At 43.0% G+C, this 18,895-nt stretch overlaps 1 protein-coding gene across 1 annotated transcript in view; it reads left to right on the top strand.

The window, feature by feature from the left end:
* The window catches only part of BMPER (BMP binding endothelial regulator), a 241,863-nt gene extending 223,323 nt beyond the window's left edge, over nt 1-18,540 (top strand). Inside the window, exons 14-15 of the mRNA XM_084783929.1 lie at nt 10,784-10,914; nt 17,167-18,540. Coding sequence (XP_084640055.1) covers nt 10,784-10,914; nt 17,167-17,348 — 313 coding nt within the window. The 3' untranslated portion in view covers nt 17,349-18,540. The remainder of the gene's footprint in view (nt 1-10,783; nt 10,915-17,166) is intronic.
* Nucleotides 18,541-18,895: the final 355 nt, after the last annotated feature.

Raw genomic sequence — 18,895 nt, forward strand, 5'->3', positions numbered from 1 at the left:
CTGGAGCCCATGAGCAAGCATCCCTTTACATTTTTAACCCAGGATTCTTAGCTGTCTCCTGCCCCTGCCTCCCTCCTCCGCTGTGTCAGAAGGTCTCCGGTGAGATGAGCGAGACCGGGGCAAAGAGTGTAATGATTTACACCTATATAGTGAAGTTTCTGCAAAATCTCCAAAGGTCAGGACTTAAGTGCATCCAGATTGCTGGGTATGAGGAGAAGGCTCCCCAGAGGGAGAGCAGGAGGAGGGCTGTGTATCCCCACTGCTGCTGAAGGCGGCCCTACTGGATACAGTAGGATTGTGCACCATTCCCGTGCCAGTCTTTGGTGCTGTGGATCTTTTCTTCCCTCTGTCCCTCGATCTGGCCACCTCCTAACAGCCATGCTCATAGGCAAGGCTGGAGCTGAATTACACTTGAGGACAGAGCTGAGGAACCTAGGTGGGGAAGTGTCCCACACACAGGGGCCAGAAGCTCTGGGCTAAGTACAGGGGTGTGCCCACTTCGGTGGCGTTCCTCCCTTCCACAATGGAGGATCTTTCTCCCTGGTTAGTCAGCTCACTCTTAAGGGTTTTTTTGTTGTTTTGTTTTTAAGCAAAAGTCCATAAAGCTCTATTCAGTGCCTTGACAAAATGATTTGTTTAAAAGATAGAGCTAAGGCTTCTCCCACTCATACTGCACTCCCTCTGTCTTCTGGAGGAGTGAGCCTCGCTCCCAAGCTTCTTGGCAGGCGCCAGGGGCCGACGCTTAGATTACAGGGCTTTGGTCGGCTGGCCCTACAATTGTTCTACGGTGAGCATGGTAGTGATGGATTGAACATGAATTTAAGAGAAATGTGATTGATTTTCTGCCAGACAGCCATTTTTACGTGGTCCTTTATCGTTCACCCTCCAAAAAAAAGTGGGGCTTCTTTCTGATTTAGAAGCAAATGTTGGAATGAAAATTTACTCGTGCCAGGCGCTCTGCCTTCTGGCCACTAGAGGGGGGTGGTGACCAGGTTTCCCCTCTCTCTGGCTGGTGAGTGAGACCCTCTCTCAGCAAGATCTTGCAGGCCCTGCCAAGAGCAGCCCAGAGAGACATGGCGACTTATCTCTAGAGGAGAGACAGAGCAGTAAATGCCTGTAATCATGGTCAGCTCCTTCCTGGCACAGCCGTGCTTCACACTTGAGCAAGGACAGCTCATTTTTCAAGAGGATTTTCCATTTAAAAAATTTGTTTGACAGTTGCATACATACACACACACATCCTAATTATATTCACGCTCCTTTGCCCTCTGGTATCCCCTCCTTTCCATCTGAACTGTTTATTTTTCCCAAGAAGTCCCCCAGTGGCTACACCATTCAAGAAACTGACGCCCTCCACCTCCCCTCCCCCTCCCCTCGCCCCCTGCCTGCAGCAACCATTTTCAGTCTGTAGCTATAAGGGAGCCTGCCCACCACATTACAGCTCATACCAGGTGTATGCTTCCAGATCCAAGCCTTCTGAGTGCCAATGTGATGCCCCAAGTGGAAAGTTCCATAAATTCCTCACCTTGCTGCATGGGTGGTTTCAATTAAACTGCAAATGCACTAAGGGAACTGTAAAACTATTCATAGCTCTGGATGCAAGGTATATGTAAAACAAAATTATTATGGGTTTTAGATTTGGCTTTCATGTCCTAGAATATTTTATTACATATATATATATATATTTTTTTTTTTTCAAAATTGTCTGGAAAAAAATCTGAAATTTCAAAAACTTCTTGTCTCAAGAATGTTGGCTTAGCATCTCTGGTCCGGGTATCTTTGAAGTTGCACCCAAGAGTGAGATAAAGAGAATGTTGTGCCATTATTAACTTTGGAAACCAGGGTCTTGATAGGCACATGTGGTCTGATGTGTGGCCTCATGAGGAAGGGACACCTTTTAGGTTCTACAATATAAGCATGCTGGCTGTTGAGCTCACAACTCTGATGGCTAGATGTATGTAGGACATCCATTAAAATCCACATCCTTGTATAAAAATGGGGAAGGAGGCTATGCAAAGGGAAGAGGGGACAGGAGAAGGTAACGGGAGGGGGAAGAGAGCCACCTGTCACGTGTTCTCACGCGCAGAACGAGAATGGAGAACAGAGAAAGGTAATGTGTGTGAACGCACATGAACAAAGTACAGTGATACACCTACAGGGAAGCTTGATAAAGAAACCCATTATTTTATATGATTACATAAATTAATTATAGAAAGCTCAAACAACAGCAAGCGTTGCCACCTTTAAAATAAGTCACTGTAATCACAGAAACCTACATTAGCCCACAAAAATATCAGCTTCCAAAGCAGACGGGAGGGTGATGGTCAGTGTTGGGTTTTGTATGCTCCGGTAGCTTCTGCTATTCAGGCAGTGCCATTTATCTCTCAGGCAATGTTATAATGATTAGAAAATCAATTCGTGCGAAGTGCAGTAGTGCACGCCTTGTATTCCCAACACACAATAGACAGAGGGAGGAAGGCTGAGAGTTCTATAGCAACATGGGCTACATAGTGAGGCCTTGTCTCACAAAGTAGAAAATAACCAGTATTTCTCCGTATCCATAGTGTTAAGTAGCTTTTTTTTCTTTTTTAAAGTATTTATGAGCATTTAATGTGTATGAGGGTTGGGCAATTACAGCAGGGATTCTCTGTAAATAACTATCTGGATGGCTTGGTTGCACTTTTGTTAACTTAGTTGTCGCACCTTCACCATTCCCAAAGCAGGAACGGGGCAGGTTTCAGGGAAGGAAGGACCCTGAAGGCAGGAGGGTAACCACACAAGCTTAGAGTTACCTTGGAAGCAAAGGAAGGCACATTGCAGCCTGGCACATGGAGGCGGGTCATTCTGTGCCACTCTAGGAAGCAGACCTGACCCCTAGAGGACTGGATCTCTATAAGAAAGAAATGTCACAGCCAGATGGTGTGCCGGCTGTCCCTCCAGGCAGGCATCACAATTGTCCAGTGAGAGTCCTTTGCTCTTTGTGTGTGTGTGTGTGTGTGTGTGTGTATGTGTGTGTCTGTGTATGTTGAGAACTTGACTGTGTGACTGTCCAATCCAGATCACCCAGAGATGATCTGAAAACCCTATGCTGCAGCCCCTCCCTCTCCTGGAATTTCCCTGCCCTTGCTCTGTAATCAAGCAAATTCCACAGATGCTCAAGGTCCATCTCATGTATCTTGCAACAGGAACGCCTTCTGGCTGCCTATGGCACACCCCATGGGATTTGTCCACAGTTTCTCAATTGCACTTGCTTTCTTCCATGATAGATTTTGTTTGACTTAGAGTCCAATGCTTGGTCTCCATATGTACTCTCCCTCTCTCTCCCACTTGGTGAAGTGGGCTGCCTTAGTTTGTGTGCCTTGCTTTCTGCTTTCAATAAGCACAGGCTGCACCAGTCCTTTCCTTTCACTTAGGAGTCAGCCAAAGGTCTCACTGAGGGTATGGCGGAAGGGAGAAGGGGAGGGGCCGGGCCTGAGATCTGTTCTGTATCTGTAACAAGAAGAGCCAGCCAGACTGCATCCTCAGTACTCAATGGCTCTGTTCACACCCTACAGAGAAGCTCATACTTGGAGTTCTGTCCTGGCAACCCCTGGCTATCATAGAAGACATAATATTCTGACCAGTGTTTGACCCACAGTGGACAAATGGCCACCGTGGTGCCAAACTGTAGCTGGCCCAGGAAGGATCCGGAAGGAGAAATAGAAATGTCCTCTGGTTTTGGTCCTACAAGCTTTCCTGCCCTTTCATTAACCCAATAAAGCAGCTTCTACCTCTGCCCATGTCGTTGAATCTGGGAGCCTTGCTTTTCTTACTCTAGGGCTGTTTTCCTTCTCGTTGAGTGAGTGGATGGATAAGCACAAGTTTGGTTAAGTGTCTGTGTGGCTTTGAGGAGAATGTTGACAGCTGCTACCTGGGTGAGATTTTTTTTTAATGCATAATGTGATATGGATAGGTCATCTCACCATTTTTACTAAGTCTAGAAGCTTTTTTTTTTTTTTTTTAAAATTCAGGCTCAGCAATGAGGGCAGAATTTTAAGGGTTAAATTGTATGCGAAGCTTTTAGTAGACTCATGGGAGCTTGACCCCTTGACCAAGGCTGTCTCCCAGCACTCCTCTTTGACTCCTTCTCCTTGTTTCCCAAACAACAACCAGCTTAAGATAGTTTTACCAGCATCTAAGAACTTCCCAGATGTGAATAACAAGGAGAACTGGTGGCCGTGCTGCTGCTGCTGCTGCTGCTGCTGCTGCTGCTGCTGCTGCGTTTTGCCTCATTAGTCCTTAGTCTCAGGAAAGTTGACCCACAGGTTGACAGACACAGTCCAGGCAAAGTTACTCTCTGGTGGCAGAGGAGAAAGTACCCCTCCAGAGGAGAAAGTGCCCCTCCATGTTTGGTTGCTGCCTCTGCTGGCTTGCTTGCTGTTCTCCTGGAAACAGAGTAGAGATTCCCAAAGGTTAATCCTTCTGCCCTTTCAGCACTGTGAGCTCTTTGCCTGGGAGCAGAGACACTCACCTCTGTGCATCATAAATGGCCTTTGTCCCAGAGGAAGCAGGGGGGAGATGCACTTGGCTTCGCCGTTGCTAGGAAGCACAGCCATGTTTATTTTAACAATAGCAGAATATTTTTAATAACGCCAAAAGCTATAGGTTATTCTCACCATAATGAACATGTACTTTTCTGGAAATATCTTTACTAAAGCAGAATTATCTCACCAAGTCCTATTTTCCTACAATCATTAAGTTAAGAAAAAAAAATTCACCTAGGAGACAGGACAGGAGTGTAAGAAGCTCCAAATGAAAACAAGGACAGAAAGGTTTTTACAGAAGAAGCTTATCTTGGGGCCTTGTGTAGCCATGTCCTATGAGACAAATGCTCAGCCTTGTGAGCACCCACTCCTGCCCATGTGTAGCCATGTCCTATGAGACGAATGCTCAGCCCTGTGAACACCCCCCCCATGTGTAGCCGTGTCCTATGAGACAAATGCTCAGCCCTGTGAGCACCCCTCCATGTGTAGCCATGTCCTATGAGACAAGTGCTCAGCCCTGTGAGCACCCACCCCTGCCCATGTGTACCCATGTCCTGTGAGGCAAGTGTAGAACCATGGGAGTTGTTGTGCAAGGTGACCATACCTCCTTCATCTGTGCTTTGTGCTTTTCTGGGTCCTTACCAAGTTAGATGTTCAAGACTCTGCCTGGATGCAGGGGTCACATTCCTCATCCCAAGAGAGAAAGAAGTTAGGAAAGCTCAGACACTGCAGCTGCCATAAGCACACGGCTTGGTAGGGTGTGGTTATCCTTTCCTGGGCTAGTCAAGGAGAATGTGTGAGGGATGTGAACTGAGCATGAAAGGGCAGACATCATAAAACAACATACAACACAAAGCCTATTTAAAGCATGACTAGCAAGGTGGGAAGGAGGCCCAGGGTTGATGAGACATTCTCTATGGTCTGGTCAATGCAAATGGGCAGGAGTAGTAGGCTGAACTCAGATTTCTAGGGATCTTGATTTGATGCCAAAAACTGTGAACTTTCATTTCTGTTGTTCTTAAGAGAGGATCACACCATGTAGCCCAGGCTGGCCTTCAACTTGTGTCCTTCTGCTTCTGCTCACTAATCATTAGGATGAACTTTCTTTTGAGGTGCAAGTCAGAAGGCAGAAGTGACCTTGATCCTAATCTGACCAAAATTAGGAAGCCCTCTGTGAATACAAGGGCAACTTCATCTTCTAATGGAGCTGGGTTCCATTAGATAGGACCACCCAAGAGAACCTTCTGTTTATGAGAAGGTTCTGAGTTTTCCAAAGTACTAGTCACCAGACTTGTGTGTCTACTATGACTATAGACGTAGACTGAAACTTTATTTTTTTTATAATTTACTTGTGATTTAGACAACCACTCATGTCCTATGGTTACTGCCTTAGAGCTTTCTTGGATGGAGTAGTGAAGTTGTAGCCTTCCCTGCTAAGAAATTGAGATAAGTTAAATTTCAGAGAGAGATCTGACCATAGATGTTCACCCTGGTGTTGATAATGAGTTGGCTACTATGAGAGGAAATGGATGTGTTTTCAAGGGGACATTGAACAACCAACACATGCGTGTGCACGCACACACACACACACACACACACACACACACACACACACACACATATTGAAAGATAGTTTATTGCAGAGTAAAGAGGAGCCCTCTAAGGGGAGAGAGTAGACAGTGGCCAAAGGGACCACCACACTGACTCACATTTAAAATAGATAACCTTTCTCAGGAGTATTCTTGTGAAGCTGATTGACAGGCCCCCTTGAATCAAGAATTATAAGGGAGCTTTTGTTTTTTATAAGAAAGCCCCCCAGACAAATAATTATCATGTAAGATGTCAATGGTTATTTATTAGGAAACTTCTGGGCCCAGATCTGTGACTCAGATCCCATTACATTTTGTTTGACCAGTATTCCGAGTCCTACAGTTGGAGTCTCTGATTTTTACAAGTTGTCAACTACAAAAGAGGATCCAGCCCTAATATCTTTGAATCCTGCTAATATAAACCTCACTATTTAGCACATCCCCTCAAGAATTGAAGCTCAGGGTCAGTTAGGAGCTGACTACTTCCAACTGAAATGGGCATAGGGAGGGATAGGGTCTCCACTTTCCACTCTTGGCGGTTTGCAGGCCCTGAGGAACAGCCAAAGAGACACTAATACAAAGCATCGGACTGCTGAAGGGTCTCCTGAAAGTGAATAGATTGTACTTGAGAACAGATAAAATAAGACATAAGTGAGGTCCACAGGCCAAAGACTCGAACAACCACTCCTGAGGTTATGAAGAGCAAACCCCTTTAACATAAAAAGCTGCTTGCGAGAGGGATGGTGGTGTCTAAAGTATAGTCAGGCGATTAAAAAGTCCCCATTTAGAAACCTAGGTTAATATGAGAAAGTAGCTTTGGCCAGATTCATATTTTATTGTAGTCAATTCTTAGCATCCTCTTAAATAAGAGCTAGTCACCATGGAAACCAGGAAGTTCAGGATGTGGGAACGAGTCCACTGACCCAAAGTTATCTTAGCAGTCTTAGGCCCACAAACAAATTACTTTTCATCTCCGATATAGGGAGCAAGAAACAAATAGGCAGACAAATGTCCCTGAACAAAAGGCAAACAGCAAGGTAAAAAATGAGCTAATATTCAACTGCTCCTTTGAACAGGTTTTAAGGTTACCTAGGTATTGAACTTCCCAAAGGTCTATGAGAGATACCTCATCTGGAAAGTTTCCTCTCAGGATGATGAATCCAGCTGGTCATTTCTGGGACGTCAATGATTGCATCTTCAAGATTAACATGAGGATCCGCCCCATTGGTGATGATGTTTGAGTCGGAAGCCAACTGGCACTGGGAGCTTCCTCATTCCAGGAACAGCGTCTGGGATTCTGGTCTGGAGTGCTTTCAATCTCAGGACAGTGACCCTTCAGGACTCTGTCTTGTCACACCAAGGGCAAAGGGCCTGATCTTTGGCCAGTTTCTCCTCCACTGACTTCTTTGGTGACAGACACAACATTTGTTTTCCAATCTATTTCCTCTGGGAGAGCAGCCAGCAAGAGATCTATCTTAAATCTCCCTCTATGAATGTAGCAGTTCTACATAATTTTATTTTCTCTATTTTCTAGTAGCCTTGGCATCTTTCCCTCATCTCTGTCCTTCTCTACAACCCCATTATTATTATGTCCCTTGCAGATAAAACCCAGAGACTAGGCAGGTAGTTCTACCTTCAGAGCCTGCCTGGCAAAGCTCAGAGTGGGCGCTCTGTCTCCCCACTGGCACAATGAGAGCTGAGTCTACGACAGACTCTTCATTTATTAGACCATAGTCACGACAAGGGAATGTTGTAAAATCCGAAACATAGATGCCATAAATCTCAGCAACACTAAAAAGTTATTAAAATCTTGATACATAGGATATAACATGGGTTCATATGATGTTCATGTCATATCATATATTATACAATAGTTGATGCATATCAATTAAAGAAATGACGGTAATCTCCAAGAAATGCACATCAGCCCAATGCCACATGTCATAAACTATGTTTTCCTCACACTGAATTATTAAGTGTGATAAACATGAGTGGAAGAGTTGAATAACAGTCATTTCCCCTTCTGAAGTTGGTTTGAAGTACATTTCAAGATGCTTTTAGTTTTCTGGTAATAAATTCCTTTGTAACCAGCAAAAGTGTATGTAATTATTCTAGTACCTGTTCCATCTGTCTGGATGTCAAGTTCACAGGACCAGGAGGGCAATGTGAGGACAATGAAAAGTAAATTGAATCAGAGTTTGTATCAGCAGGTCCCAATAGAGTCTGGAAATATTTTAGCAGAATTATTTAAAAACTAAGACCAATAAATGGATACCGTGAACTTCTCTGATTGTTTCACTTTATCTTACAACTCTAGTTCCTAAATTATGATTTTAAACACTAATATAGTCCATGCTTCCTTTGATATTTAATTTTTAGACATGAGATATATTAATTGTGGAGAGTTAAAAAATAATGCTGGCTGTAGTTTCACTTACTACCTTAAGATGGACATTATGGACACTTGAGGATATCTATTTTATTTTGTTTCTGTGATTATACAATATTACATTTTATACTGCTTAGTATTTTAATATTTTCAAAACATCAGTGTAATGGCTAAAGAATATTTCATTGGACGTTCACCAAAGTTTGTTTAAATGGGTCCCTGTTCTGAGCAGGGTAGGTTACGCCTCTTTCCTTAGACTTCATTGTTCTGAAAATTCCTCTCTCTGGAGACTCTTCACATGGCTTACTACTCTTTTAGTTGTAAGATTTTTTCTGTTGAAAAATAAAAATCTTTATTTGGACCACCACTTTCCCACTTATCTCCATCATGGGCCAGGTTCCTTAGATGTCAGTCTACCTTGTCCCACACCAGTGAGAACTGTGTATACAGGGGGAAGTCCTCCATGGAGGCCGCAAAGAGGTGAGACAAAAGCCTAGTACTGGAGACGTAAAGTGGGCGTGACAATAAAGGTGTAGCCTGTAGCACTCAACAATGCTGTTTGTGGAGTCTGAGTATGAAGATGATAGACGTGAGGTTTTCTGTAATGAAAACTGAAACATGAAAGGAAATGCAGTAGAGGAGGATGCATGGGGCAACATGGAGTGGCTACTTCGCAAGCAAGATTAATCTGACTTCTTTCTGGGAAACTCAGAGGCAAGATCTAGTATAAAGACACGGCTGTGCGCCTGGATACATTTACTGGACCATGGTTTCAGAGGGTTTCTTTAATGAAGTTGGACCAAAGTATGAAGAGATGCATCTTTGTTCACTACAGGAAGGAAGGAGATCAGTTTCTCAGTCTTGGCGTTCATGTACCAAGCATCAATGACATGTCAAAGGCTCTTCTTGTTTCAGCCTCATGTCTCCTTCGTCTGTTGGTCCCTGTTTCTCAACACTGTGTGTTTGAGTAGTGGGCTAGACCATCAATTCTTGAATCTGGTTGCTTAGTTCTTGTTCATAGCTAGGTGGTACACCAACTAGTGCCTGATGCTAACTGGCCTCTCTCTTCAACCAGTAGATTCCATGACCCACACTGAGAGAAACATCCGTGTGTTGGCACTGGATGGCCATGGCCTGAATACTTTTCAGGATCATATGCATCAATTAAAATCTTGATTATTTTTACTCACTCAGCCCTGAAATTGGTTCAGCAAGGAAGGAACAAAGACTAGAAAAAAAAAGTAAGGGGAGCTTAATTTTATTAATCTTGGAGTGGTACATTTGCCTGTGGAGGTGAGGATTTAAGCATGATATGGTAAGAGATGGGATGCTCAAAGTTAGGAAGCAGAATTCGATTTGCTCGTTCAACACTTCTAAATATGAGTTTGGGCACATCTATTTACTTGAGTAGAATGATCCCTTCATCTATGACAGAGGAACTCTGCTCAGTAGCCCTTGTTTATTACTCTGTGACGGACCATCTGCCAAAGCACTTTGTAAACTGTAATATTCTTTCGTGATGCAAGCTCCTTATTATGTCTGTCTAGTAGAGATGTTTAAGAACTTGTTTGCCTTTGAACACATTTCAGCTTAATTGATATATTGGTCATTTGTTTTCATATTTAAATTAAATTGGAGATACTGATTGAATTCTCCTCCTCCTCCCTGCTAGGCCTAACTAAGCATCTGAAATGCTTGTTCTCTTGGGAACGTGTTATCTGGCAGCCTGAAGATGAGACTGGGATGTGAGACCTTGCAAGAGTGAATGCTAATTACACATCCCAAAGCCATGGTCTTTCGTGCTTTTATCAAGTTGCTTGGTGTTCTTGGCTGTGCTGTAGTAGAGCCAACCATTTCTCATGCCATTACTGTCACAAATGGCTGCATTTCTGTGCTCCAAGAACTTCCTTGTAAGTAGGGTCCATTGTCAGTGGCTGTTCCTAGCTATGGCAATTAAAATTAAGTTAAGTCAGGCATTTGCTTGCTCAGTGGCTCCAGCTGCATTCCAAGTCCTTAGTAGGCAGATGCAGGTAATGGCTACTTCTTTGAGCAGTGGGGCTATTAGAACATTTTTGACAGGGCAACAAGTTCTTTGGGATAGTTCTCTCAAAGAGTGAAAGCACGATATTAAAGTGTTCAGAGTAATTAAGCAGTGGGTTTGCCTACAGAATTTTTATACTTACTTTTAGGTATCCACCCGACCTTTTCTCACAGATATCATGTCCGGTCTTTCATAGTTTGATATATTAAAATGATATTTTTCTCTCTGTTGTGACCCATAGGTCCTGTGTGACAGACATGTGCGAATGTCCAGTCCATAAAAACTGTTATTGTGAGTCATTTCTGGCATATACCCGTGCCTGCCAGAGAGAGGGCATCAAAGTGCACTGGGAGCCTCAGCAGAGCTGTGCAGGTAAGAAAGCCCCCCGGGAGCATCCACGTAGCAGCCGTTCACTGCCATGGTCAGGATAAGAACGGCGAGACGTGCAGACGCTCATGTGAGCGGGCCACATCCCTCCTGGACAATGGGAAATCCCATCGGTGATTCAGCTGGAGTGCAACTTGACAAAACACAGGAGCTTCCCATGGGGCAGGGTAGACAGCACTTAAGACAAATGCTCTGTGACATGCACATTTTAACAATTTAAGGATTTCCACTGTTGCAAAATCCTCCCAGCTTCAAGCTAACAGCTGGATGTGCTTAGAACATGGAAGTCACAACTAGTTTAGATCATGGGTGGAACAAAGGCGACTCGGGACCATCACAGTCATCTAAGGTCTTCAGGATGAACACGATGTGTTATAATAGGTAGTTGAACAAACCCCAGCAGAATGTTTCCCTCCCTTGGACAGGCAAATTCCTACAACAGTGCTTATTCGCACTTTGTCCTCATTAACTAGTTCGTTTGATATGTGTCAAGTAGATGCCTCTCTTTGTCCAAAAATACTTAGTACAAAGTGGCTTAAGCCCTGGGCATCGTGCTACGTGGTGTGCTGTGGGTACTTTGATGACTAGGAGTGATGAGATCCTTGTCATTGAAGTGCTGTTGTCTTGTGAGAGAAGAAGACAAAAGCATGACTTACAATAAACACTTGCAAATGATAGTTCAGTGTGAAGGAAGAACAAATCGCGTGGAGTTGTAGAAAGCAAATGGAAAAAAGGGATGGGTAGTTCCTTGGACAGTGTAAAGAAGAGAGCTCTCTTAGTAAGAGGTGGTGCTTGGCCATGATGCTGAAGGCCTGCAGGGAGTCAGGGCTAATAGTCCCTATACAAGAAGCAGGCTGAACAGCCACAAAGCAGCAAAACCCCAGTTATTTCACACACTGTAAAGGAATTTATTCTGGCTCGATCCTGATGATCAAGGAAGAGCGGAACACAGATGAGAATGGGCGGAGAGGAAGCTGGGATGTACACACTTTCCAGACCTTGGGAAGGAAGTCAGCTTTTATTAAAGATGGAAGCCAGTGAGGACTTAAGAAAACTTATTTTGGCTGCTGGATTGCTGGCTCAGCGGTTAAGAGCACTGGCTGTTCTTCAGTTGGTCCTGAGTTCAAGTCTCAGCAACCACATGGTGCCTCACAACCATCTGTAACGGAATCTGGTTCTCTTTTCTGGTGTACATGAAAACAGAGCACTAATGTACATAAAATAAATAAATACATCTTTTCAAATATATTTTATAAAGGTTAGGGCATAGAGATAGATCGGAGGGAGTGTATATTGAACACAGGTCGCTGAGAAAGGACTATTGAAGGAGCCAGGGTATAATGCTGATGGTGTACTAGGTTAAGATCATGTGATTGTTCACCATGGAGAGAAGGGAATGTTATAGAATCGCACCATATCAAGGTGTGACCATTGTGATACATGCATGAAACATCCGGAAGAGTGTCCAACTCACGGCGGGTGTTCAGTCAGTGGCAGCAACTGCTGCTCCTGAGAGTTGAAGGTGGCAAGGCTGAATACGTGTCATCTAAGCTCAAGTGTTGGGAAACGCTTTAGTATAAAGGGCCAGATTTGCCAAGAAGTTAAAAAAAAAAAAAGCCTGGAATTTTTATAATTGTGAAATAGCCCTGAAAGCTTTGGCTCGGATCTTAAACAAGAAGGCAGCAGCTTATGCCACTGCTAGCCTCTGAATGTTTTCATTTGTGGAACACAGAAGAGGTGGCCTGCTTCACAGAAGACTGGCGATGGGGCTTGGGTGCATGTTTGCAGTGAACAGGCATCACGTTTGCTTCAAACACTAAGTCTCAGCCTAACTAGAGTTAGAGTCGCCGAGCCGTTACAAGCCACGGCAGAACACATAGGCTACTTCAGCTGGCCCGCGTACCTCTCAGAGCTGCCAGACAGGTGCTTTGACTGCAGCATCGCTGAAGCCGCTGAGTGAACTGCAGACTTCCTGAGGTGGTCCTGGTGCAACAGGATGATGGATGTGTGAGTTGGCGGTATTGATCTTCAGAAAGAGACCATCGCCTGTTCTTTTATGAGCTTGAAAAACAAATGGATTCACAGAGAGGAAACGAGAGCTCTAGTCAGTACTTGCCTGCTAGGCTCATCTAAACAGTGTGCTGAAATGAAGATAAATCTGATTATGGCATTCTTCAGTTAAAAAACTGCCTAAGCTTTCCCTTTTCAGGGTGTTGTGAGGGCTTCTGCAGTCTCTGGCCCCGGGCTGGTGCTCTGCCTCTATTTATCTTCATCCTACCTCCCCAAGCTCCACACCTGCTCACCTACCAAGCCAAGGGCCATCTCCTTTCCCATGCATACTGGTTCAACCACCATACCCATGTTAGCTTGTCCACACTAATCTCTGAGATATGTATCTCTCTGCCTGGGAAGCTCTTTCTAATGTTTTTGGTCTCCCAAGGCTCTACTGATTATTACTATTTTTTTTTTAACTGCTAGTATGCAAACCCAGGGCATTGCGTGTGCTAAGTGGATACTGAACTGTGTCACCGGCCCTCTGATTACCTTTTATTATCTCAATTGGACTTTTTAAAAAAATCTGCAGTCTCACTCGATCCACACCGGACTCTCGGTATTGAGTCAGTATTCTTTCTCTTCTCTCCCACTGTGTTTGGCTTTCACTCTCAAGAACTCTACACCTTACACTATATTATGGATCCAGCTATGTGGCAGTGCTGCCTGTTTGCTTGTGAGTCCAGTCTCTTGTAACTGGATGCCAGAGGTGATGTCTGTCTCACAGCTGTTCCCCAAGCTTAATATCAGATACCCGATAGATGCTTATTGATGTAATTTGAACTGAAATTAAGATGACATTCTTATGACGGAACCTGTTAGGTCCTTGGAATTCTTCATTCTCTGCAGCCTAACTTCTACTCTTAGATTATAAAAGATGTCTCTGCTTGGTATGAAAAAGATAAGAAGTCTAGTGGAGCTAGAAAAACAATAATTGGTATTATAGGACAGAAGACATAGCGTAAGTCATATCTATAAGGAGAGGAGACCACGGGGAAGAGGAAACGCTTCTGAGAACTGAAGGGAACAAAGCACTGAGTGGACAAAAGCTAAGAGATAACCAGGAAGTAAGAGTGTGAAAATGAACTTGACACTGGCCAAAGAGCATCCATGTTGGAAATGGAGTGAAGGGTTATTTGTCATTAAATGAAACCACCAAAGTTAGAGAAAAGATAAACAAACATAAATAATCTAATACACACAAAGCGGAGTCCCACCCCACCTCACCCCGATGCTCAGCCTTGTGTCAGAACTTTGGAATACAGTGGGCAGGAGCTCTGCCCTCAGGAGCCCAGACCTCAGCAGTTCGTTCATTTCAGCTGGAATGCTTGCCATAACGACTTTTAGAATTATTTAAATATACAACTACACAGATTTAGCTGCAAACTCAGAAAAAAAATCTTGTAGGAGCTGACTGGAAATTGATATATTTTCAAAGAGGTACAAGGGAATCCTATGGTTCTCTCTTAAGAATCACACCTGTAGGGCTGGGGGCAGCTCAGCCTGTAAAGTGTTTGGCTTGTGTGCCAAGGACAGGAATGCCACCAGAATCCATATTTATATAGAAGCACACTGCACGCATGTGCGCGCACACACACACACAGACACACACTGCATACTGACATATATGCACTCACAAACATCCTCATACATCCTCACACAAGCTCACACTCAAACACACTCAAATGCATACACACATGCACTCCTCTATACTCATGCTCACACACACCCACTCACACCCACACTTTCTCTCCCCCTTCTCTCTCTCTCTCTCTCTCTCTCTCTCTCTCTCTCTCTCTCTCTCTCTCTCTCTCTCTCTCACACACACACACACACACACACACGCATAAATATTCCATAACCTCACTATTATTGGACAGTCCAAACAAGTAAGCAAGTATAATGCCCAAGTGCCGTGAAATGCAGAGAAAAGAAGGGCACCTGGGGTTTTCAGGAGCTATTTGAAAAGAGGTGACATTTGAATTTAGATAAGAAATTAGATTAGTCAAAGAATTAAAGCTAATGATAATAGATTTGAAGCTCTCTAACTAGAAAATAGTGATAAAACTAGAATTGGAGATGGAAAGTGAAGGGAAGAAGAGTACAAAAGCTTGTCAGAAGAGCAGGCTAGGAGGCAATTTCAACATTTAGTGCTAAGACCAAACACAGACATCCAAGAGATGAGTGCATCTGTAAGGGGTTAGCGAGGAACCAGAGGGCATGCAATGTCATAAGCCAAACGGACAAAATGACTGAGCAGGCTCTTTTGTAAGTGAAAGCTGCAAGGCTGTCAGCAGATGTTACTGGTGAGAACTTTGGAAGGGACAGCTTCACTAAAAAGGGAGACGAGAGAGATGGGTTTGCAGTGTTAATGGATTACGGAGTAGGGCAAAATGGCTATACGTTTTCCCATATACTTTGGCATTTGAGAGGAGGAGAAAAGTAAGCCCGATGTCATGGGGATGGCTTCGGTTAACAGCAAGATGGCTTCGGTTAACAGCAAGATGGCTTCTGTTAACAGCAAGGGACAAGACAAATGTGCAAACAGAAAGACAGCAGAGGGAGTTCTGGAAACCTACAGTCAGCAAGGTCGTGTGTGAATGAGAGACAATACATAGGTGAGGGAAGGGAGCTCAGGCCCATGACCCATGTAACCCAGATACTTAGAATAGGTACACGCTGTGGGTCAGATCATGTTCCAGTGGAGTCTGAGGAGGACAGTGATGGGGATGCACAAGGCCTTTCTTTTATGCACCTACTTTGGAAGCACGGGTTGTCCATGTCTGTAGTGTTGGGAGCGTGGATGTAAAAGTTATTGACAGAGCGTCTCTCGGTCCCTGCTGCATGCTAACATCACCAGTCTGGGTGATTTTAAATGACCGACATCCTGGTCCCACCTTACCCTCTTCAGAGGGTCTAATTAACTTGATCTGAAGTGTGGGCCTGACGTCATAATCAGGGAGCATGTGTGAGAGAAGCAATTGATAACTCTTGACTGGCCACCTTTCTCCTTGTTTGGTGATTCTGGAAGCCCTCCTAGAACTTACTTAGTGCTTCTTATTAACTCACTATTAGTTAAATATGGACAAATACCAGTGCTTTGGTAACTACAAATATATCATCCAAAGACCTGGAGTAAGGTCTATTGAAAAGAAACAGTTGTAAGGCTTATGGGTCCAGGATCAGTCCCTTGGCTGGTATTTTCTTCACAATGCACAAACTAAAATGGAGAAATTAAACCAGGGAAAAATGACTCTCTGTAGTTATTAGTTTTGTTTGAAATAATTTCAAATGAAGCTTGGAGTGCTGGTTGGTGTTTCTGGAGAATCTCTGCTCTCAGTTCCTGCATGTGCCAAGTTCCCATGGCTGAGAATGAGCCGCAGCCCCTTCCTTTGTCACTGGAGCTAAGACAGTTGGAAAAGTCAAGTTTTCATAAAACTTCCAGAATGTTTTGTATTACAGCTTGCTGACAAATCAGTTTGAGAATTTTCAGTATCTCTGAAATATTATCCAAATCATTTCAGTTCTGAGTTAATCAAGATATCAAATTAGTACGGCTTGCCTATGTCACCGTATCTGGTTTGTACTTTCTGACCCAGGCGGCCAGCTGCTGCCCTTCTGTGGCCACACATCTGCCTCTTCCACATCTGACACTATCGTACTCTTCCTCCCGCTTGTCTCAAATTGATTCATTCAACACATGATCTCTTTGATTTAAAATGTGTCACATTTTTCAAATATTTTCAGATTTTTTCCCCCTTTTGTAATTCTATGCTTTGGATATGGAAATACTTGTGTGTGATGTTTTTCTTCATAATAACTTAGCAACAGGAAGGATTATTGAAGGCTTAAATTGTCATGGTATTTTGCAGTAACTAAATAACCGTACCGATTTTCTAATGGCCTTACAAATTTATGACCTGTCTTACCTAGGAATGGAAAGCTTTGATTACTATCACTTTTGTTCTAACGTTCATTGGCCCAGGAGACAGGTCTTTGGGTTTCTTAACTCCCTAAGTGTTCAAAAACAAATGGTACCTGTTTTGTCTTTCTTCACTAAAGTGTAAATCTGACTTTGGTTGTGGCAGAGTCTATGCATAGCCTGCAAGACTTGCCTCATGCAGAAGGTGAGCTGTCATGGCCGTTTACTTACAGCAACGTTGTTCTCTCTCTTTTTTTTTTTAGCTACCCAGTGCAAACATGGCGCTGTTTATGATACCTGTGGCCCTGGATGTGTAAAGACCTGTGACAACTGGAACGAGATTGGCCCATGCAATAAGGCATGTATTGCAGGCTGCCACTGCCCAGCAAATCTGGTTCTTCATAAGGGGAGGTGCATCAAGCCAGTCCTCTGTCCTCAGCGATGACCTTTGTTCTAGTCCATAGACTTTGAAATCTAGTGTCTCTGACACTTACATGGAAGAGCCAATGAAGGACTGTAGTATTTGTGTGCCTGATTCTGCAAATACACAGAGTATATATGTGTGTATATATATATATATAGATATATTCAAAACATTTCATCATTTATATAAACTATAGGTGGATTATTATATGTATATTTTTTGCTATAAGACATGTGTTATTTCTAGAATCCTAATATCTAAGCCATTGGATGCATCATATAAATACACAGGTGCTTTTAATTTAATAAGGTGGCATGCAGACCTATCAGGTGTCTTTAATGTTGCATACATGTGTCATTCCTGGGAATTTCATAAGAGCCTTCCTGCCTGCCTGCATTAATTTAAGATTTGTGTCAGGATTTTTGAGTGGAATATTGTTTTGGAGAAGGGCACTTTGCCTAGGGTATTTCATATTTCCAAAGACTGGAATGTATGCCAGAGAAAGATGGCATCGGACTGGGGGTGGGCCCTGAGGAGTGAAAACCAGAGGGAGGCTCTTGCGCTTCACTGGGCCATAGGTGGATATTGTTTCCAAAACTGGATAGTTGCCAAGAAATGGGTATTTTTTCATTAGGTTATTGAAAAGAAAATCAAATTATTTCTTCTCATTTTTGCATACTCCACGAGTCTCCTCATTATTTATGTGTGTAATGGATATGGCCATTTGTATGTCATGCACTGAAGTCAAAAGGTGTCTGAATGACATTTTATTGAACACGAGAAGCTATTTGGAGAAATCATGGCACAGCGTGTAAAGAAATATTACACTCTCTGAATCTCAGAGCTATTTAGGATCGGCAAATCCATTGAGTAGATTGAGGCCATCTACCGTTTGTCACTATCCCATGATGTATAAAATGAAAGCCTTGGGTTATTCTGTATCGTTACTGTGCACTGTTGTTTGATAGATATTCATATGTTGCCGGTATTGGACAGAAGAATCTGCTGACCAGCTGTTTTGGCATCATTCCAAAGGAGAATCATTTCTGTATTCACTCTAATTTACTGATGTTATTAACAGATATCAGTTCTTTTTTTTCTCTTGAATAAATAAAAAATGTCAAAAAACAAAAACAAATCCCACCAACCTATTGATGTCAAAAAGTAAAATGTTCTGCATTGTAGTAAATAAAGGGCTTAAGATTTAAACAACTGCCGTTTTCCTTCCTGATGTCCTGTGTCATATTTCTATAAATTAGCTATATTAACTCAGTTTTAATAATTTTATTTAGATACTATTTATATGCCCTTCATTGTTTTTTTTTAAATAAAACACATTTTGAATAAGTAATAGAAAACACTCAAAAATTTGTTAGAACATTACCCTTTCATATCAAAGAGTGACTTTGTGTTTATTTTGTGTTTACTTTGTGTTTATCAAAGAGTGTTTTATTTTACGTGTACCCTTGACAGCTAAGGTATTAATTTGATTATTTTCCCCTGGGAGACCTCTTGTGTTTAAATGTGTACATCATGTCATGGTGACTGCTGAAAACAGAACATCTGGT

Source organism: Acomys minous (genome assembly GCF_964271855.1).
Source record: "Acomys minous genome assembly, chromosome: 5".
NCBI lineage: Eukaryota > Metazoa > Chordata > Mammalia > Rodentia > Muridae > Acomys > Acomys minous.